This window comes from Colletotrichum tamarilloi (assembly GCF_030869305.1).
Source record: "Colletotrichum tamarilloi strain Tom-12 chromosome Unknown Scaffold_15.1, whole genome shotgun sequence".
Classification (NCBI taxonomy): Eukaryota; Fungi; Ascomycota; class Sordariomycetes; order Glomerellales; family Glomerellaceae; genus Colletotrichum; species Colletotrichum tamarilloi.
Genome location: NW_026849398.1, coordinates 455,804 through 477,433, shown reverse-complemented (window position 1 = coordinate 477,433; position 21,630 = coordinate 455,804). Strand labels below are relative to the sequence as shown.

The 21,630-nt window shown below is 54.1% G+C and overlaps 7 protein-coding genes across 7 annotated transcripts; 2 read left to right on the top strand and 5 right to left on the bottom strand.

Moving 5' to 3' along the window:
- Positions 1-1,284: 1,284 nt before the first annotated feature.
- On the bottom strand, positions 1,285-5,787 carry CTAM01_05846 (SNF2 family domain-containing protein; the record flags this gene model as incomplete). Its single annotated transcript, XM_060521876.1, has 3 exons — positions 1,285-1,512; positions 1,564-5,604; positions 5,698-5,787. 3 exons carry the CDS (start codon positions 5,785-5,787, stop codon positions 1,285-1,287), a joined length of 4,359 nt encoding a protein of 1,452 aa, XP_060383545.1.
- Positions 5,788-7,128: 1,341 nt separating this feature from the next.
- Positions 7,129-8,895, bottom strand: CTAM01_05845 (WD repeat domain-containing protein; the record flags this gene model as incomplete). The annotated part of the gene is made up of 1 exon (XM_060521875.1): positions 7,129-8,895. The coding sequence occupies one exon, from the start codon at positions 8,893-8,895 to the stop codon at positions 7,129-7,131; it is 1,767 nt and encodes a 588-aa protein (XP_060383544.1).
- A 635-nt stretch (positions 8,896-9,530) lies between these two features.
- On the bottom strand, positions 9,531-10,469 carry CTAM01_05844 (uncharacterized protein; the record flags this gene model as incomplete). The annotated part of the gene is made up of 1 exon (XM_060521874.1): positions 9,531-10,469. The coding sequence occupies one exon, from the start codon at positions 10,467-10,469 to the stop codon at positions 9,531-9,533; it is 939 nt and encodes a 312-aa protein (XP_060383543.1).
- Positions 10,470-11,135: 666 nt separating this feature from the next.
- On the top strand, positions 11,136-12,246 carry CTAM01_05843 (bucentaur or craniofacial development; the record flags this gene model as incomplete). The annotated part of the gene is made up of 2 exons (XM_060521873.1): positions 11,136-11,482; positions 11,547-12,246. 2 exons carry the CDS (start codon positions 11,136-11,138, stop codon positions 12,244-12,246), a joined length of 1,047 nt encoding a protein of 348 aa, XP_060383542.1.
- Positions 12,247-12,398: 152 nt separating this feature from the next.
- Positions 12,399-13,330, bottom strand: CTAM01_05842 (DSBA-like thioredoxin domain-containing protein; the record flags this gene model as incomplete). The annotated part of the gene is made up of 4 exons (XM_060521872.1): positions 12,399-12,988; positions 13,047-13,087; positions 13,155-13,233; positions 13,297-13,330. The coding sequence occupies 4 exons, from the start codon at positions 13,328-13,330 to the stop codon at positions 12,399-12,401; spliced, it is 744 nt and encodes a 247-aa protein (XP_060383541.1).
- A 502-nt stretch (positions 13,331-13,832) lies between these two features.
- CTAM01_05841 (short chain dehydrogenase) lies at positions 13,833-15,091 on the top strand (the record flags this gene model as incomplete). The annotated part of the gene is made up of 4 exons (XM_060521871.1): positions 13,833-13,926; positions 13,989-14,179; positions 14,287-14,619; positions 14,780-15,091. 4 exons carry the CDS (start codon positions 13,833-13,835, stop codon positions 15,089-15,091), a joined length of 930 nt encoding a protein of 309 aa, XP_060383540.1.
- A 535-nt stretch (positions 15,092-15,626) lies between these two features.
- Positions 15,627-20,592, bottom strand: CTAM01_05840 (ATPase; the record flags this gene model as incomplete). The annotated part of the gene is made up of 3 exons (XM_060521870.1): positions 15,627-17,300; positions 17,352-17,630; positions 17,680-20,592. 3 exons carry the CDS (start codon positions 20,590-20,592, stop codon positions 15,627-15,629), a joined length of 4,866 nt encoding a protein of 1,621 aa, XP_060383539.1.
- Positions 20,593-21,630: the final 1,038 nt, after the last annotated feature.

Below are 21,630 nucleotides of genomic sequence, written 5' to 3'. Positions count from 1 at the left end.
GCCTGTTCCTAGTTCCTCCTCTCCCTCACGAAAAGAGGTCTGTTTCTCCTTGGCTTTTGCTGTTGCGCCGTGACACTAGTGAAGTGTGGCTCGGTGAGACCGTGCGAAACGGAGCTTTTCTTCACGGGAGTGCGCGCGGGAAATTTCGTTATGCAGGGCAGAGACCAAACAAAAGGAGTGGAAGAATCACGGGCGTTGCGCTGATATTAAAGTGATGACCAAAGTCCGATGGATGATGGTGATGAGGTGCTCGATTGCTTGCGATGAAATTGGGCTTGAAGATGGATGACATGAGATGACATGTTCGTTGCGTGTGAGTGTGTATTGCGACGAGATTGAAAATGAAAGCCTTTTTGCGACAAGGCATGTGTACGCGCAACGCCACGCAACGTCAGTCAGTCAGTGAGACTGGAAGGTGCGATATGAGAGGTGCGGCGCGAGATGAGTGTGGTGAGCAGCAGGTGAGAGGTGAGAGGTCGAAAAAGGCACCGCCACCCCCGGCCCGCCCGTTCAGAAACCTAGGCCCAACCTCGATCGTTTCTCCCCCCCAGCCCCCTCTATTACAACCAAATTAAACAAGACACATTGGGCATGAAAATCGATGCTCTTTTTCTTCCTTACGATGGATCAAATGGTCGGGCCGTCTTAATTTACAGGGCCATTCCCTACCTTGCCTGATGATCTCCCAACATGTTATTAGCCGAGCACGTCAATACCCAAAAAGCAATCAACCCTTGCGAATGTTGATGGATGACAGGTAGCTCGATTGATCGACTGTTTACTATGTATCCATTCGTGTACATCAAACACCACGGTATTGGCTACCAGACAATTGGAATACACCTCATGCGTTCAGGTCCATCGTACTCACATCTATTAAAATACATTTGCTTGCTAGTCTAACAAACTTCGCAACGGGTCTCTGCCATCGTCAACCGGGACAGAACCTTCCCCCTCCGTCGCCATCCATCACCGTTCAACTAATTCCCTCTGCGGCCTCATTTCTGGCCCATGGTATTTGTATCGAGTGCCGTTCCCGCCGTTACCTGTACACGTTCCAAAAGCCTCCCAATCCTGTACGCCTGTAAATGTGCAACAGTCTTTGATGTTTTCGCAGTTTGAGTAGACCACTGCTTTGCGTTTGCCGTTGGTCGCCTCTCGACTGTATGCCATCGCCATTTTCTTTTTAGCATCAAACCCCCGAAAGAAAAAAAAACCCTCACAAACGTCATTAAACGTCAACTGTGACCACTGAAATGTAGAAACCAATAAACCCCCATTCGGCTACTCCTGGTCGCTTTGCGCACCGTTGCTTGCTCCGTTTGTCTCTTTGGCGCCGTTGGAGGCCGAAGAAATCAACTTGATCCTCGTGGTGGAGGTTGCTGGTTGAGGGGTTCCGACGCTCGCACTCGCGCTAGGCGCCACTGAGCCCTCCTTGCCACCGTCGCTTTCCAGCTCTTGCAACTCTGCATGCTTGTCGAGAGCCTTTTGGAGTTCTTCGTGGAAGAATTTCTGTGCATGTCAGGTTGAATGTTCACAAAAAGAGTCAAGAAAGTTACTAACCTGGAGAGTAAGAGAGTCCTGGTAGAGAAGCGATGCCTCCTCGTTGTAGGTCTGGCAGTTGCGGAACATGAGGTCGACATCCTTGCGCATATCGCCGAGGCTGTGGTACTGCTGCTTCTTGATCTTGGTCTCAATCTGCTTCATCGAAATAGGAGATTGAATGATCAAGTAGTAGTCGGCGTAGTCGCGCTTGGGGGGCAGAGCAAGGAAGGGCCCAATGATGATTCGCTTGCCCGCAACCGACTCGTCATCATCCTCCTCTGGTGGCTCCGGATCATCTACCTCAAGGTTCATGAGTCCGTCGAAGAGAGCCCTCGTGTTTACCTGCAGGAGTTGGCGTTGCTGAGCCGATACTCGCGGCGTCTCGGAACCAACAGAGACCGACACCGCCTTGGCTCTACCTTGTGGGCCACGACGCTTCTTAGCCGGAGGCTCATCGTCCCCTTCTTCTGCCTTCCGCTTCTCTTGGTTCTTCGCGGCTCCTTTACGGCCTCTCTTCTTGGGTGTTTCCACCTCCTCCGTGCTGGCACGACTTGCAGGGGGAGAGTCGTCAGCAGCATTGGCCATAGCGGACCTCTTGAGCCTGTTGGTCTCCCGCTTGTCTTTGCGGGCTTGCTTCCGTGCTGCTGCCGCCTCTGGTGAGTCGTCGTCATCGTCGACAGCCATGAGCCACTGCTCTTCCGTGAGACCGTCATCGTAGCGAACCTTAGTTCGCTCACGAGCTCCACGTCCAAGACTTGTCTCAATCTCCTCTTCAATCGGGTTGCCATCACCCAGGTAGATCTCAGGAAGTTCATCCTCCGCGAGTAGACGAGGCTTAATCTTTGCTCCAGCTGCCTCGCCATAGGTTGGGTCTAGCTTCCGCTCCTCGTCGAGTTTCTGGAAAACAGCCACTTCATCGTCGCTACGAGCGAGGAGCAAGTTCAGCTCCTCGTCGTCCATCTCGTCCTGGTCTCCAGTCTCCGCCATGTCGGCGCTTTCTAGAAGGGTACGCAGCATAGCATCACGATCCGTTTCTGTCGACTTGTTGTCGAAGCGACCGGCTTGAATGACCTTGCCGTCCATGTCAAGCTTGAACCTGGCTCTTTCCAAGATCTTCTCTTCGACCGAGTTCGAACTGATGAGGCGAAGAATTCGAACCTCATTCTTCTGTCCGATACGATGAGCACGATCCTGAGCCTGCAAATCTTGATGAGGATTCCAATCGGAGTCGTAGATGATGACAGTGTCAGCAGTCTGCAGGTTCAGACCAAGACCACCAGCACGAGTCGACAACAAGAACATGAAGTAGTCTGAGCCGGGAGCATTGAACTCGCGCAGCAAATCAGAACGCTCATCTGACTTGGTTGTACCATCCAGACGAAGATACTTGAGGTTGCGGTATCTGAGGTAGTCCTCCATGATGTCCATGATGGCCGTCATTTGGAAGAACATGAGAACGCGATGGCCCGTTGCCTTGTACTTGGGCAGGATTCTGTCGAGAAGCTCAAATTTGCCGGCGGTTCTCCATAGCAAGTCGTTGCTGATGCTCATAGGATTCATGAGATTCTCGACCTCATCAAACACAAATGGATGGTTGCAAAGCTTGCGAAGCTGCATGATCATGTTGCTCAAGCCGCGAGCACCAGCCTTGCCACCTTGTCCGTCGCTGACGAGGATCCTGTTGTGCGTGACCATCTGCTTGTAAAGCTTAGATTGCAAAGCAGAGAACTTGCACTTGATGACCTTCTCGGTCTTGTCCGGAAGATCCTTTTCGACATCCTTCTTCAGACGACGGAGCAAGAAAGGACGCAGCACCTTGTGCAGACGACGAATGACGAGAATCTGTTCTTCTTCCGTGAGTTCCATCTTGTCTTGTCCACCAGTGTTGGCAAAAGGTGTGTTGAACCACTCGTCAAAGGTTGTCGCAGACTTGAAAATGGTCGGTAGCGTGAAGTTGAGCATAGCCCACAGTTCCGTAAGGTTGTTCTGGAGCGGTGTACCAGTCAAGATGAGACGGAATCGGGTGTTGTAGTATTGCTGGATAGTAGTTGTCAACTTGGAGTTCTGGTTCTTCATACGGTGACCTTCGTCAATGATCATGTGGAACCACTTGATCTTGCTGAGAATTGGGCGATCCTTAATAATGTACTCGTAAGTCGTGAGCAACACCTGGAAACGTCCTTGGCGGATCTTGTCCTGGTGCACTTTTCTGGCCAGAGGAGGACCCTTGTAGACAATCTTGCTCACAGAAGGCGCCCATTTCTCGAACTCGAGTGTCCAGTTGGTCAAAGTACTGAGGGGTACAATGACCAGGTAGGGGCCATCCTGCTTCTTGCGCTCGATGAGATACGTGATCAAACTGATGGTTTGAATAGTCTTGCCGAGACCCATCTCGTCGGCAAGAATACCGTTCAGGTTGTTGTTGTACAGGGAAATCATCCACTGCAGACCCTTGACCTGGTATTCCTTGAGCTTACCACCCACCAGGATATCGGCCTGTTCTGTGACCTCTTCCTTGATGCGATGGGCGACGGCGTAGTAGTCGATCTTTCGTCCACTTGTGTCGTCGTCATCCTCATCGGGTTCGCTCTCTTCTTCTTCCTCCTCTGGAAGCTCCTCCTCTTCGCCAGTCTGCTCCAGCAGGGCCTTCCTTTGCTGAGACTTGACGGAAGCAGCGAGTTGCCGCAAGAACCCATCGGTCTGTCTGAGAAGGTGGGTAATACGGGTGTCCTTGGCTTCGTCAAGCAACTTGAGATAAGCCTCTTCATCGTTGGCCTTAAGAGCCTGCAGACGCTGCTTGGCAGTACGCTCAATCCTCTTTTGCTCTTCCTTTTCAATGTTGTAGTGCTGGGCAAACATAAGCTTATTGAGTTTGGTGGACTTATTGCGCTGGCTTGATGCGGTTTGTTGAATCTCGTTTCTGTGTTGAGTAATGGCGGCCAAGAAGTCAGTGTGCCTCTTCTTCTCGCGGTTCTCCCGGATATCACGCTGCTGCTTCTCAAGCTTCTCTGTGATTCTGGCCTCGCGAACCGTCATCTTCTTTGTGCGGCGGTATCCGGAGCGGTTGGTCGTCATTGCAAGGTTGTCATAGAACATCATCGAGCGGCCAATCTTATCCCGCAGCGCCTTCTGCTTCGCGTACAAGCCGAGGCTCTTCATCTCAATGATCGCCTTGACCTTTGCACTATCATCCAATTCAACGTCGTCCTTGGTGGTATCCCAGTGAGCAATATTTGCTGGGGTGTTTCTGAGCTCGGCAAACCGATCTCTCATGCGGTTGAACACAATCAGCTCCCTCTCGTACCGTAGCTGGTCGAAGTCGACACCAGTGGGGAACAATCCCGGGATAAGCTTGCGATTTTTCCGTTGAGTATGGTCGAAATGGCTAATCGACTTGCGAATCAGGTTGTTATCGCCGTAAGGGGACCTGACGGTCTTGAAGGTGGGCCCTTGGACCTCGGGAGTAGATTCAGACTTGGCTTCGGACCCATTGATGCCGGGCTGTGCAGAGTCTCGACTAGTCGTTGCGGGTGTTGATGAAGCTGCCAGCGCGGCAGCCTCGGCGGCGATGGCTTTCCTGCGCTCTCGCTGAGCAAAGATGGCTTGCTGCATCTGTAGGGGAACTCCAGCATTCTTGGTCAACAGCTTGAAGGCGTGGATCTGTTGTCTAAGCAAACTCAATTGTTGCGGGTTGAACTGGCCGGCACCTGGGCCGCTGGAAGGAGCAGCTGTCGAGGGGGATCCAGCGGCGGCAGCAGCATTTGAGTTGGCTGCAGGAAGCGCCGAGGCGCTGAGCGCGCTTGATGTAGGAGGTTGTGTCGACTGGGGGTGCTGCTGGGCGGGCTGCGAGCCATTGACAGCGCCGTTGAGGCCACCAGCCTGCTGCATCTGTCGCTGCTGTTGCATCTGTTGTTGTTGTTGTTGCTGCTGATGCTGGAGGAATTGTTGTTGCTTCTGTCGCATACGCGCTTGTTGTTGGAAGGACAAGACGAACTGCTCGGCCTTGATGTATTCGGGATCGGTGTTGGGGACGCCGCTCTCCCTCATCTGCTTGAATTTCTTTGGTGTGTTAGCATCGTAAGATTACATCGAATTTTGACACATCATCAGAGTATGTGAGGGATGCGGTCATTATGAAGAAAAGGCTCTTACATTGAAAATCTCTTGAGCCTGTTGAGGAGTGGTGGTCGCCATGCCGGCGCCAGGGAGCTGGACGGCAGGCGCAGCCTGTACTGAAGCCATGGTGGGCGATGTGTGTATTCCAGCAAATCTAACGACTGCGGGAATCTCTAGAGATGCGACGACAATCTCGCGCGCATTATCATGCAAAGGCGTTGTAGGTGTAGACAAGTGGAGCCTTATTGGAGGTTTGTCGCGCTTGGCTCGTCGCGAAATGAGAGACTAGAAGGCTATTGGTGATAAGGACGGGAAATGCAGCGCGTCGGTATCGAAAACACAAGGTTTGGGGATGGCGATGTGGTTCGGAGACGGCAAGGTTGATGCCGTGGTCGGAACGGAAACACGTCGGTCGCGTAGAATCGAATTCACCGAGATGGCGGATGGAGTTCAGCGGCAGAGACGATGGATGGGGGACGCGAATGCGGTGCCGCGAAGCGTGGGGGGGGAATGGGTGGAAGGGTGAACAGGACGTGATGCGAAAAAAACGGGAGTTAGTCGGAAGGGCGCGACGTCGGGGCGTTGCCTCGAGCAATATGCGCGAGGAAATCGCGTGGAATAGGTTGCTGGACACTTTCCGAGATGGGTGTCGATGCCTGTAGAGGGGGGATGGCGATTTTTCGATGCGCGCGGTGCCGGTTGAGATGGAGAGGTGAGGACAACGACAAGATTCATTGATGGTTGGTGCGGACTCTGTGAAACTGAGTCCCCGTAATTTTCAGCACCGCAACAAGTTGTTGCCTGAGGCGTCTACACTAATCTGCTTATGTACAAGCGAGGGCGCTTGGGCCAACTCGTTCCCTGGTTTACTGCAGGCAGGCAGCGGCCGGCCTGGTCGGCCACTGGTTGGCTTCGGGTACTATCCGGGCCACATGCGCGCCTCAAACCATGGCCTGTCAGGTTCATCGGCCACCAAGGAATGCCAGATCCACGCCGCTTGGCATCTGTCGTCGTTCGTTTGCAGCAAGGTGAAGAAAAATGTTTAGGTTGTCGGCGCATCGGAGGCGCGTCTTTCTCTCGTAGACCCCATACTATTTCCTCAGACGCGCGTTGGCTGGAGTACCTACCCCGGGCCAGGCCGGATGAGTTGGCCGTGGCGGGGACGTCCACACACTCCCGTTCTGCAAGTGTCAGCGGCTTTGCGTGTCTCCATGTTTGGGGGTTGCTCCCAGCGAAGCTAATCTGACGGAAAGATGAACAAGTGGAGAGATCCTTCCAGGAATGCAGGCCGAATGGCAGGCTTGCCATTTCCCTGGTGTTTCTCTCCGTACCCATATCCCAAATGCAACCCGGATTGATCAGCCAGCACTGCTCCAAACCTTCCTTCGTCCAAATTCAAGCTCATACTCTTGTCATGATTCCCTACGAAATCATACAATGAGACCCGATAGTAGCAGCGCACAATTCTCACCGCTTCACCCTTTTCTTGTCCGGCTCCCCTTCGTCGTCACTCACATCCGCGTATTGAGTGACGGGCTGGGTCGTCTGCCACGCCGCAGTAAACATTGGGTCTTTCTTTGCAGCATCGGCATATTTCAGCAGTGCCTCTCTGGGGTCTTCGTGAAGCATCTTGGCGAGAGGAATGTTTTCTGCAATGTGCTTTTCGTCCGGCTGGTTTCGCATGAAAGGCGTTTGCTCCAAGACTGCTGGTCTTCTGGGATCCTTGGACTTGCCTGAAGCTGTGACTCCCGCATTTCTGCGGCTAGCCATTGCGCTTCCTGGTGTGATGATAGCATCTCCAGACATTCCTGTCGTCATATCCGTCGTTCGGGACGGATCGTCGTCGATGTGCCTCTTCTTTGGCGCTCGTGACATAACTTCCACAGCGCCCCGCATCGACATTGTCGGGCTGTAAAGCACATGTGTTTCGCCATTCGCAGACCCCGTGATAATCTGATTTATCTTGGGATGCCAGTCAACAGTGATGAGAGGTGCTCCGGGTGTAATTGGTGTGACATGTTCGGCTCTCAGATTTCCGGGATTCAGAATGTGCAGGTCGCCTGTTGCGGAACCTGTCAAAATGCTGGTCGAGTTGGGAGAGTACCTGATGTTGCTCATCGGGAAGTGATCTGACGTCGAAGCATGGTCCACTGTGACAAGAGGCGTCTTGAACTTCCGTGTGTCCCACAACTTGATCGTATTGTCACCTCCGCGGGTGACGACCATACGGCCGTCGGAGGAGATATCCACACCTCCGGTCCAGGTATCGGCTTTGTGGGCGTCTCGAATCTCTGCGGTCGGCCGAGAGAACGGGCTACTGCCGCTGTACATAACCAGTGAGCCGTCTAATGCCGCCGCGACCAACACGTTGTTGCCACCTTGTGCCGGCGCGCCCCAGGCAACCGCCGTCATCCTCGTTCGCCCAGCAGATCCCGCCGCCTTAGACTTGAAGACAATCACGTCCCTCTGACTGCGCTTGTTGTTGATATCCCAGATTCTCAGGGTACTGTCGGTGCCAGCAGTCACACAGAGATTCTTGTCGGTTGGATGCCATGTTCCTGTGGTTACTTCTGAGATGTGCCCCTTGGTGTTGTTCATGTCCCTGAGGTACATGTCGCCCTTGACAAATTCGGTCAAAATGTCGCCGTCTCTCGACATAATCTTTGCCTGCGGGTGTGCCGATACGCAGAGAAACACGCTCCCAGCGAGGGGGTTGAACTCGACGTGGTGGATCGGGTGCGACTCGGCATTCGCGGCAGACGATTTCGCTTCCCATGGATCAACGCTTCGAAATGCTCGTAAAGTACTGGGTGTCATGGACGCGAAGTCGTGCAAGTTGATTTTGCAGTCGAGTGAGGCTGACACGAGTCTTCCACCTGCTGGGTCCAGCGTTACTGTGGTGACTGCTCTTTCGTGGGTTTTCAGTACCAATTCGTGCGAGACTGGGTAGTCGTCGCCATCTTCGGAGTCGTCTGAATCGGAGTCGTCGCTGTCACTGTCATTGTCTGAGTCGGACTTCTTTTCTTTGTGATCAGCACTTGGCGGACCTGCGGATCCCTCAACGGAAGCTCCCGTCGACGGCTTCTCTGCCACTCTCCGGCTCCGATCGATCTGGGCGGCGATGTTGGCTTCCTTTGTCTTTTTTCCAAATGACGCCGGTAGAAACGCGCGCATAGGATCGTCTGCGGCCAACTCTGGGCCTTCGACTACGAAGTCTTCGTCGTCGCTGCTCATTGTTGCAGACTGGTCGGAGATGGGAGGAAAAGGTGTGTCAGGAGGGAAGATTGCGAAAAGGTAACTGAGGTAGGGTCCCCAATTCTAGGTACGGAGGGACCGAGAATCGTACACCAGATGGGGTGATGTCAGGCAGGAGCACTTGGGCAAGGGTCCTGCCACCCTGCCGCGCCTGCTTAGCCCAAGGTTTGCTGGCGGTATCCATATTCCATGGTATCCAAGGTGTTGGTCATAGCGTCCAACGGCGTTATTCCTCCTCCACCTTTTCATGTACGAATATGATGGAACTTGCCTCGAGGCTCAGACTGGTGAATGAACAAGTAGCTTCAATTTTCTATGCAGGCAGGACGTATCTCCGCTACTACGCTTCTTGCGTGTATCTTCATCCCAACAACACATGTTCTTGTTCACCTGCGACGCTTCGCTCCCATTTTTAGATTGGAAGTTCAGGTGAAGTACAGTTTTGGGGCATCTAAGAATACACCACGTTTGCTGGAGCTGAATATGTCTCTTGCTTACTGTAGATGGCAAAATATTCTTTCGAATGAGTCCGTCCGTCAATTCTCGAACGTACCAGCTCCCAGCTGTCATCCGAGGCTATACTCAGGAGCCCACTGTGCCATCTCTACGCAACGCTAAGACGCGATCGCTGCGAGACGCTTAATCTCTTCCTGCTTCATCCGATCCTGAACCTTAAGCCTCTCTGGGATGACTTGCTCCCGTGGCGCCGTTATCTTCCATCCGGGCAGCGACTCGACGCCCAACAACCTCAGGGTGGCCTGCTCCACAAGACTGTACGAACCATCCGCCCTATCAAAGACGTGAGGCTGGTTCAAGAATACCGGTGGATTCGTGATGATACGCAGCCGCCGCAGCGGGTTCCTCGAGGCGCTGTGGAGCATCAACGGATGCAAGAGATACACATCCCCTACCTCCCCGTGAGCCTCGACAAAGTCACCGCAGCTCCGCGCGAGCTCGTTGAACCAGTCGAGGTTCTTCTCCCTTGAGAAATCGGGATGGTCTCTGGGTACCATCCGCGGCGAGACCCCGTCCGTGTGCTCGTATAGATGCCGTGCGACCCCGGCCATCGCCTCGGGACAGATAAAGGTCCCCCCGCCGCCGGGGACAATGTCCGTGAAGAGCGGGATCACGAGCAGACCTTGCTCCGGGGAGTCAAGATAGTGGACGAAGAAGTCGCCGTCGACGTGCCAGATGCCCAGTTCCTTGGGATCGGGCTCTGTTCCCTCGTATTCCTCGCTACCCAGGTTGACGATGAGAGAGTCCCTCCACTCCTTTGACTCGGGTGCCACCCGGTCCTCGCCGCCGCACAGCTCGCAGATGGCGGCCCATGCCTTGGGCGCGTATTCGGAAGCATCAAAGGTGCGGTGATGAGGCATGTTTGTTACCTGCTTCCAGGTTGACTTGTCGTTGGGGTCCATGCCTAGTCGAGTCCAGACGTCCTTGGTGACCCATTCTGCTTGTTCCTTTGTGAAGCAATTGCTCAGCTTCAACCAGCCTGTCGTTCTAAAGTGCTCCTTCTGGGCGTCAGTGAGCGGTTCTGTATTGGCAGACATAGCTGTGGACAGCAGTGAACAAAAATTGCGATTCTTGACCACAGTGTCTAAGTGGGTGTGTTATCCAAAAGGGGGAGAAATAGTAAAGATGGGTCTATAATGGTGCAGTATATCCTACTGCGATTAATTGAACGCAGACAACATATTGAACCACAAATCACTACCAGAGATGAACTTCGCCTATTTATGTTTCGTACCCAGTAAAGGGCAGAGATTCCGGGTGTCTGTATTGGCCAACGCTAAAGCTTCTGTTGTGCGGGGGAGCTCAAGATTAAACGCATTTGGGAGGATATGCAGAGTAGATCGCCGACTCAGAAGGCGTACCGGGAAAACAACCTGCAAGGCGTCAAACTACAACCCGCCGCGCCGGCTAAATTGACTTTATGGGGCTGGAGTCTGGCCTCTCCTATTGAAAACACCGGTATACACTGTGTCAATGATGCTTTCAACCGGATAAAACCAAGGGCGTCGAGGGATCTGGCAGTCAGTGATAGATGGTGGGGGTAACGCCCTCTGATTGGACACAGACCACCCTTCACCGAGCGCCCTCGGTCACGATTGCGCCGATAACAGCCGACCGAACTTTCTCAGCCATGGAAGTCAGTTGCTCGGACGCGACTCTCAACTTCCTCCAACCCATGTCAGCCCCCACCATAACCTCAAAACATGCCTCCCGATCCGACCATAGACGATGAAGAGTACGAGTCCTCTCAGGACTCGGACTTTGCGCCTGAAGAGGCAGCCGCAGCCGACGATGGCGCCTCCGAAGCGTCCGACTCCGAGGCCGACGACGGCGAAGACGCAGCAAAGACAACGACCAAGCGCAAGCGCGATGCCGGCGGCGACGAGGCTGCAGACTTTGAAAACTCGGGTGATGAGGCCCTGATTAAGAAGGCAGCGAAGAAGAAGCTCAAAAAGGCAGCGAGGGATGCGGCCGCTGCCCTGGCCCTAGGCGTGGATGACGAGGGAGGCGAAGGAGGGTTGGTGAAGACGCGGAGTATGCGGGCTGCAGAGTGAGTGGACACAGCCTTTTCCTTCCTGGCTTCTACCAGGAGTCGCTGACAGTCTGTGTCACAGAAAAGAAGAGCGCAAAGTCGCGGCCGCATCTGGCCCTGTAACGGTCGACGTCGATGCCCTTTGGGCACAAATGCTCTCCGGTCAGAAGGCGACAGCAGCACCAAGTGGCGAGAACGAGACCGGAGGCGGAGGAGAAGCCGATACCACGCCCATCGCCGCGGCGCCTGACACGAACAAGCTAGACGAAGCCCAGGCAGGCGACCCGTCAGACACGATCCGCATCAAGCGAACCTACAACTTTGCAGGCAAAGTCCACACCGAAGAAAAAGTCGTAGCACGCTCTTCAGCCGAGGCAAAGCTCTATATCGCCTCCCTCGGCAAGGACGCCGCCGCCGCGGAAGCCGCGGGTGCAGACGCCGACAACGAGGACGGCGAACCGAAACGCGTCCTCAAGAAGGCGTTCCGTTCGGCCTTTGAGCCCGTCATTGAGATTGTCAGCCAGCGCTCGGATCTGAACCTCGGCATGACGGTGCGAATCAAGGCGAGGGAGAAGGAGGCGCAGGCCAAGAAGCTCAACACGGTGCAGAAGAGCAAGATGGACTGGGCCGGGTTCGTGGACAAGGAAGGGCTCAAGGACGAACTCGAGCTGGCGGGCAGGGCCAAGGGTTCGTACGCCGAGAGGCAAGATTTCCTGGCGCGCAGCGAGGCCAAGAGGGAAGACGACGCGCGGCGGGCGAGGATGGCTGGCCGTGTGCAGTGAAACCCCTTTTTGCGTTGCTGTGTTGTTGTTCTTCACCTTACGTGGCTTCACGGTGGTCTTGGGTATTGGATACGGCTCGGCGTTCTATTCATGGAGATAACAAAAGAGATACCCCCTAAACAAATATCAGACATAATTTATACACGACCAGACTACAGCTTTGCAGTCGCCTTGTCTCCAGGCGGCGAGATGGCAATGTCCTGGTAAGGGACGCCCAGGTACTCGTAAATGAAGTGAAACCTATCGCTCCCGAAAAACGGCTCGCCCTTGCCCTGCTCATTCACAGCCCAAAACCACGGCGCGCCAAACGCACCATGATCAATCGCCTCTTGCGTCTTAGTCTTGACCGAGTCCTTAATCTCCTGCGACCCTACTCCTTGCAAAATCCTCTTAACGTCCGCCTCGCTAAACAGTCTCTCCTGCGTGTTGCTGCCGCTGGCGGGAGGCGGGTACTGCTTGGGCGCGTCCGCAATCGCTCTGGCCAGGACGTCGGGCTTCGTGAGGTTGAGGTTAGGCGGCTCCCAGAAGCAGTGGAGGAACCAGTGCCACGCCGTCTGGTACGTGGCGTCTAGGTAGTTTGCTTTGATGAAGTGCAGGGCGCGGAGGGGGGCGACTGTCATGCTTCGCTCCATGAAGCTTTCGGGCGTGGTGATGCCGGGCTTGCCTGCTCGGGCGGAGGAGCGGCGGGCGTCAAAGGTGCCGTACTCTGCCTTAGCTGGGAGTGTCCATGGTGGTTTGTTTCCTAGGCGATGAGTGAGTTGAATTATTATTAAATTCCTAAGACACCTAGATAAATATACCTGAAGCAGCGTTGATGGCGCCAAGGAGAACAGGGTGAATCCTAATGGGGTATGTTGGTCAGTGACTGTAGTTGAGAGGGCCATTTGGTAGGCCAAGGGGAGACGAACTCTATTTGGACTCCATGGGCTGCGAGAAGTTCCTGGTTGTTGATAATATGAGTGAAGGCGATATAACTATACAGCGATGCTGATGACTATCATCAGTCAAGCCCTTGGGTCCTTGAAATACCTAGTACACTGTGAGACTCACCAATGTCTATGTAAGCATCAATCTTGCCGCCCATCTTGGCGGTACTTGGACATCAAAGTTGTAGTGATGTTTGCGATTCGGGCTTATTGACGGACAAGAACGTAATAATCTCCGTCGCACACTCGATGGCGCAATCTTTGTAGTAGATGTTGAATAGAGGTTGATCAAGACAAGTTGATGAAGTGGACTTGAGGTGGATGGTGTGGGGAACCTCGGCACAAGCCAGTGGGTGTCTGGGGTACGGATAAAGCTCCAGTCTCTTAGCTTCAAGCTCAATCGGGGAGGATCACTAATACACGTTCACGTACCGAGCCCCGACGGCATGTGTACGAGGTCTCGCATAACCTTGCGCAACTCAAGGCTTATATACCGTGTTGCGCTACGATATCTAAGTTGACGTGGATTCTAAGACTTGATAAAACATCATATTTGAAATACTTTTCATCACGTTACATGATTGGGAATCCCCCAGTCACATCCCACACGTAGAAGAGAACACACACTTCATTCTTCTCAGCTTACCTTATACACACATTATGGGCGAAGCCAAGCAGGTAGCTTTAGTAGTCGGTGCCTCGAGAGGCATAGGTCGACAAATCGCCATTGACCTCGCGAAGAATGGTTATGCAGGTACTGCCAATTCCTCCTGTCTTCTCCATTCAAAGCATCGAGTAGCTTACGCTTATTATCAGTCGTCGTTGCTGCAAAGACCATAAGCGACGCATCCAAGGCCAACCATTTTCCACCGAATCCCAACTCAAATGATTCAACCATCAGCACGGTAGCCCGTGAAATTCACGAGGCCGGCGGCGACGCAACGCCCATCGCTGTCGACGTCCGAGACCAAGACAGCGTCACACGGCTCATCGAACAGACGATCAAGGTATCCATCCATCAAACTTCTCCTCGTTATACCGACAGTGACCCTTTCTTCACCTCGTAGTCCTTCCACAAGTAACATCCACTGATACAAACCTTCTCCTCCCCCAGATCTACGCCCGCCTGGACGTCCTTGTCTACAACTCGGGCGCAATCTGGTGGGCCTCGGTTGAAGACACGCCCCCCAAACGCTTCCAGCTCATGCAACGCGTGAACCCAGAGGGCCTTTACCTGACCCTCCACGCCGCGCTCCCGCACCTCAAGCGCGAGCGGCGCGGCCGCGTTGTTGTAGTCAGCCCGCCCATCTACAGCCGCTTCTTCCGGGGCAAGACGGCCTACGCCATGGGTAAAGTCGGCATGAGCGTCTTAACCAAGGGCCTGTCAATGGACCTCGTCCGGCAAGGGTTAGAGGACATGGCCATTACGAGTATCTGGCCCGCCGCGGTATGTTGTCTTTTTTTCTCTATTTTTCCCTTCTTTAATCTTCTTTTTTGAACGAAAGCCTGCTGCTTGGATCTTTGTCAATGTTCCATAAATAAGCATGGTGTCTCCAGCCATGCTCAATCTACATCGAACTCCGTAAACTAACAAGAGTCCATCCCAGGCCATCGAATCCGCAGCAACCCAAAAATTCCAAGCCGCAAACGCAGACGAATCAAAGGACCTGCGCAAGCCCACAATCTTCTCCGACGCCATCCTCGAGATCCTGCGCGCGCCCGCGGCAAAAGTCAACGGCGAGCTCGTCCTCGACGAAGACTTTTTGCGGGACCACGCCGGCGTCACGGACTTTTCAAAGTACTCTCTCGTTCCCGGAGCCGAGCCACGGAGAATCATGCCCGCGGAACTGCCCGATCTGCGCGTCAAGGAGCAGGACGACGAGGGGAAGAGGTACGATAGCGCCAAAGCTAAGCTTTGAGATGGAGGGAGTACTTTGGGTTAGCTATCTTGTATGGAAATATAATGGTTTCGTGAGAAACATGATAATGCTGTATCACTTTGATGTTGAAATTGAAGGCATGTAGCGTCGTCAACGTATGGAAACTAGGTGCCTGAACCAGAGAGATCGAACAAGTCATGCCACTATCCTCTCCATGATAGTCGAAAGAAATGCACAGAAAAGCTTCATCAGGAAACACAGTGCAATGCAATTTTGTCTATTGCCTACCCCATGCTACACAGAGTAGGATGCGGTGGATTCTCAATATAATGCACTTTATCACAAGAAAAAAGGGGTCGTCCCGTCGCTCACAAATTAGACCATTGCCGGTTGCCCTCCCCTCTCACCTCCAACCCAACCAGCCCCACTCCACCGTCAACCTGTGTTTTCCGCCGTGGATGCCGGAAAAGAAAAAGACTCAAGACAGTGGAGGAAATCAAAAGTAATTCAAGGAAACGTGCTATGGTACAAGTCGTGGGGAGCATTTGCTGTCCGGCTTCGCATGTCCCCTCTTTTATGCTTGCTGGCTCTGCTGAAACAAGCCCTGGATGCTCTCAATGTCGCTAATGGTCTCGTTGAACACGTTGGTCAGGTCGCCGAGCACCTTCATGCGGTTCCACTCATGCCTCGTGTTCCAGATCTCGTCCATGAGCTCACGGTTGATCTGCTCCAACTGCTCAATAGTGCAGCCTGATGTTCTCTCCGTCAACTCGTCCAGGAATTGCTCGACCTGGCCCTCGTGGATGACGGGTTGCTGCTGCGAAGATGACGAACCCGAATTCCTGATGTCCTCGCTTGTTGAGTCATTGAGAATATTGACCAAGGGCATAGCGTGCTTCGAGTCTCCTGAGCTCCTAGACTTGTTGGGTGATGATGTCTGACTGCCAGGCGGGTGAATGATCCCACGCGCCATGCCATGGGCTTGGGAGTGTGGCCAAGCTGCGTCGCTAGAAGTGGCCTGGCTCACAGGATCCATACCGGCAGGGATCTGGGTGTCTTGCAGCTGCGAGTTGTCGCCTTGGCTGGATTGATCTGGATGGAACCCGTTTGTCGGTCCTGTCGCTTGCGTGCTCCACTTGTCTGTCGATCTGTCCGATGGATCTGACGTCTTGGTGGTGGAAGCGTCGTTCACAATCGCAGAAGGCGACATGCCCGGGGGCACTGTGGTGATGACAGATCTTTGGGATACCTGTGTAGCGCCAGTTGTCGCGTTTCCTTGAGGTGGCCATTGAGGCGGCGGCTGCATGGAGCTGTCCTGCGTCGTGTCGTCGTCGTCCACGCCGCTCATGTGCACGTCGCTTTGCCGAGAAGGGTTGGATGTGCCGTTACTTTGCTGATGGGAGCCCACGCCGCCACTCGGTCCCGGGCTCATGACCTGGAAACGAGCCATGGCATGACCAGACCCAGGAATCTGCTCGCCCAAAGTGACCGGCCCTTGTGAGTCGCTGTCGTTACCGCCACCCACATCGCCTTGAACTCGGTCGAGAACAGACTGAAGCGCCTTCTTCTTCCTCGCCTTCTCAGCTTGGACCTTAGCGCGTTGAAGCTGTCTCTGGTGCAACGCCTCCCAGTCCACAGTGCTGGTGTTACCCTCAATCGTCGCGACGTCGACTTCGACATTGCTGACAAGTTCGTTTGCCTTGAGCGTCCGCTCTTTGTCGCCAATGTTCTTGGCATCTTTGGCAAGCGATTTGATGTCCCGGAGGAAGTCCTTTGGTCGACAGTAAAAGCCGTTCGACAACCTCTCCTCAATGGTTGTCGTTTCGAGGTTGTAGAAAGTCTTGCCAGAAACTGTCTCGCGTAGCACGTCAACATCGTACTTATCCTTCACGATCTCAAAAGGCCGATGCTCGATGCCCGCTATGTCGGGGCGAACATAGTTGGGATCCTTTTCGAGGAAGAGGTAATCCAGCTGACCGGGAGTAAGGACGGGTTGCCTGAACTTCTTGTACTTCCTGTTGATCTGGTCCATAATTGGCTGCAATTGCACCTTCAAGATATTGAGCAACTGGTGGTCGCGTTTCTGCATGGCCTTGATCTCTTCCTTGGTGGGTACTTTCGGTGGCGGCGGCGGAGCAACGGGGAGCTCCTCCAAGACTCTCTTCTTCCGATTGGCAGGATCAGGGAAGTCAGCCGGACTCTTGCGAATATGGTCGACAATGGAAGCAAAATATTCTCGCCGATTTGACTAGTGAAATTAGCAAAGATGTCGCCATAAACCTTCATCTGTTGTACTCACATGCTTCGGCCGCTGGATCTGCAATCGGTTTTTACGGGAAAAGGCAAAAAGCTCTCGGACGAGCTCAGGTGCAAGGTCTTCCCCAGCTTCATACTCAGCCGTTGCAAGCACCAAAATGGGATCCGTAGGCGGTATAGATTTGAGCATGTTCTTGAATGTGATGAATGGTAGCGTGTCTCTCATAGCGGCATACCACGATTCGATGCTCGGGATGTAGATGACACTTGGCTTGTGTCTCTTCACTTCAGTGAACAAACTGACAATCACCTGTTCCATGGGCTGCGAGATGTTAGTGACGCAGACATCAATGGGATGGGAATGAACCTACCCGTCCATCGGCCAGTAAGTTGGGAAGCCCAAAGTTCTGAACGTGTACACCTTCGAAGTAGTGCAGCAGGGCAGAGGACAAGTAGCTCTGGCCCATGCCTGAAAACCCGTGGATCAGGAATCGCGGGCGGAAGATTCTAGACCGCTCAAACTCTTGGTGCAGAGCTTCTCTACCGAAGCCGTGATCCTCATCCTCGAATTGCTCGAACATGGCTTCTTCCAGCGCTGTCAGCTTCTTCTTACGAGGCAAAACATCGTCCAGAGCCCTCTTGATCGATGTGAACTGGTCTCTAAGCAGTGGCTCGATCCCCTTGGGCAAAGGAGCAGCGCCTGTGCCGGCGGACCTCTCAGACGACGGAATCATCTTCTTGATCGACAGCATGAAATCTGTCGCGTGGATGTTGATCTTGTCAGGATTGACGATGAGCTTGTCTTTTGACGAGTAGACCTGAGGGTATGTCCTCTGAATGGAGTTGAGAGCAGCCTCCGTGCAGAGAGCACGGAGATCGGCACCACCATAGCCCTTGGTGTTTTCGGCAAGCTGTTGCTTGAATGGCTCTGAGAGACCCCAGTCCTTGGTGTGGATCTCAAGAATGGACCGTCGACCGGCCACGTCTGGGAGTGGAAAATAGAACTCTCGATCGAATCGCCCGGGTCGTCTGAGAGCGGGGTCGATGTTGTCAGGACGATTGGTGGCGCCGATTACAATAACCTGTCCGCGGCCGTCCATACCGTCCATCAGGGCCAGGAGTGTTGAGACGATGGAAGCGTGAATCTGCTCCTGCTTGCTGGAGCGCACCGGAGCCAAACCATCAATTTCATCGAAGAAAATGATACTCGGCTGCGTTCTTCTCGCTTCCTCAAAGAGCAGACGCAGCTGCTTCTCTGCTTCACCAACCCATTTGCTCAGAGCATCGGCTCCCTTTCTCATGTAAAAAGTAATCTTGCGCCCGCCAACGCCCACGGAATTGGCAAGAGCTCTAGCAAGCAGAGTCTTACCAGTACCGGGTGGACCGTGGAAAAGAACACCTCGAGGTGGCGTGACATGGAATCTCTGGAACAGCTCAGGGTATAGAAGAGGGAGCTGGACCATTTCCTTCAGCTGATCGATGTGACCTTGAAGACCACCGACATGATTGAAGTCCACAGTCAGATCGACTCCAAGAGGATCGGCATCTGCCAAAGCCTTCTGGTTCTTGATCTTGCCAACATTGGGAGCTGCCCCCACGCCACCCTCTCCACCCAAAGGTTGCGCAAGGCCAGGGAGAAGTCCAGCTGGAGCGGCGGCTGATGTGGGCGTCATGCCAACATTTCCAGCAGCAGGCCCTGATCGTTGGCCCATTTCATCGTCACTGCTGTCCGAATCGACACCTCCTGCGGCCATTCCGGAACCCCAAGGCCCGCCAAGGAGCGACCCGGCGCCGCCTCCGCCTCCAAAAGGTCCGAATGTTGTGTTGAGGGCGCGATCCCAAGCTTGACTTGCACCCCCACGACCACCGCGACGACGTGCGGGAGTCGGGGCTGGATCTTCGCCGTCATCTTCCTCAATATTTACGGCAGAGAGGGGTGGCATGAAGTAGTTCATGGGCTTCGCGGCGGCTCTGCGTCGCTTGGATGCTGTTTCTTGATAGATGATGGCGGGTGAAGGTCGTCGTGGACGCCGCGAGCGGGAGTCCTGCCTTAGCTCGTGGAGCTCTTCGGCCAACTCGTCTTGGTCTAGCTCGACTTCCTCGGCTGACTCGGCGCCACGGCGCGAGCTCCGGGTGGATCGACCCTTTGGCTTGGCGGCCCTACCGCGCGGAGCCGGGCTGTCGAAATCACCGTCGTCACCGTCGCCGGAATCCTTCTTGGGCGACTCAGACATGCGATCTTCCTCCCCTGCTGACTCTTCGCCGGGCTCGAAATCGCTACTTGGCTCTTGAACAGATTTTGATTTCCGAAGCCCGTTGCGACGAGTTAGGCGCCCAGATCGTTTGGGGACGTCATCGTCGGCTTCGCCTTCGGCATCAGCCTCCGGTTCGGCGGGCTCAGCAGGCCCAGAGCCACTTCCTCTCTTTGCCCTGGTTCGCCGCGTGACGATTGGACCTTCGTCTTCGTCGTCATCGTCATCTTCTGCCACAATGTCTCCCTGTACGATTTCTGTCGATTTTTTGACATCCTCCATCTCGGCATCCTTTGTTTCTTCAACAGCTTGCTCAGCATCGCCAGCCAATTCATCAACATCTTCCTCCCGAGGACCGCTGCTTTCTTGGGTGGCCTCTTCAATTGTCTCGGGTCCCTTCTTCAAACCCTTAATGGAGCGGGAAGATCGAGTGCGGGCCAGGGTCTCGGGGCTCCTAGAACGCGAGGCAGGCCGTCCATGTTTGCCGGAATTGGTGAGTTCAACGTGCTCCTCGCCATACTCCTCGGTGTGGGCACGAGTTGATCGTCGAGTAACACCGGGAGCGGTCGTCGAAGCATTCTTCGGCACTTTGAGCTTGATCATTAAGCTGTCCTTTTTCTTGGGCTTGGGCAAATCCTCAGAGAGCACATCGTCTGACTCTTCGGCGGGGTCGGATTCGTCTTCGTCGCTTTCTTTGTAGCTATTGTGCTTGGTCGCGGCCTTTCTTGACCTACGACCGGCTGCATTGACAGGCATGACCTCTTCTTCTTCTTCGTCGTCTTCAGAAGCGAAGGAGCCCTCGTCTTGGCTATCGGACACGTCATCATCGTCTTCATCTTCAATGTCGGATCCTCGATAGCGGTTGTTCCGGCGCCGTCCACCGCCACCAGCGTTCCTTTGGCTCTTGGATCCGCGCGATCGCTTCTTGGTGCGAACGGGGGGGCCATCCGCGCCAGGCTCGAAGTTCTCGTCATCGGAATCCGACTTGTTAGGATCGAAATCCTCGATGTCGCGCTTTCGTTTCGACGGCATTGTGACTCGATTGAGGAATTAGACGATGTGTGGTGGCTGAAAGGATTGGTATCGTGTTCTTTGAGCGTCGTGCACGCCGGGGAAAGCTACTGCTTGCTGCCTAGGTAGCTACCTCGCGCCAAGGTCTGGACACTGATGATTAGCATCAACATGCAGACGAGGAAAATCTGTAGAAGAGTTTCAATAGCAGAAAATGGTATCAATCCAGAACTTCATTGCAGCGACTGAGAACGTGAAGGGAAGTAAGAAGGCCATACCAGTGTCTTAGCGCTCAGGGAGAGTGATGTGCAAGAACAATGGAGGCGTTAGGCAAAGGTGTTTGCGCGGCACAACGCCATTGGCCTCTGAGCAATCCGGTCGCAAAAAGTCGAGTCGACCTGGATGTCGACGACAGTTTTCGCTGGCGATAATGCACAGCGAGAAATGAGAACACCACCTGGTGATAATAAAGTCGGATTCGCTGAAAAATCACCACAGCGCGTAGTTGCGCGCCATTCACTCGGGCGAGGAGGGACGAGAGTCTGTAGAGTGGGTCTCACGTGCAGCGCCCACCAGCCACAAATGGTCCGAGCGCTAGACGCTCTCAGGCTACAAGACTTCCGCTTTGAGGAGTGTGGACCCAATTGTTTCCTCAACCCAACTGACTTCGTGGAGGGGCCTCAATCCGAATGGAATCTGCATCTTGGAATTCTCTGCCATTGGCATGAGGAAATCCGACTGTTTGTTCGGGTCGTTGCTCCCCGAGCACAGTCAGCGGCTCTGTCAACCGATGTTCGTCTCTACCTGTGGAAAGTCTGAAGCATGTCAATCACTTTGCAAGGATTGACGGTGCTCCTCGGCGCGCAAGAGGTTAAAAAAGTCGGGCCCGGGGTAAGTGGGCGGCGATGAGTGTCCACCACAAATCGTCGCATTGTCGCGACCGCATTATTGTATTTCGAAAGAGAGACGTTGAGAGCTCTTGAATAAAGTGCAACTTCGGGCCACTGCGTCTTGTTACTCAATGGGAACTCAAGCCAGACAGCCGTCACCAACCCGCTT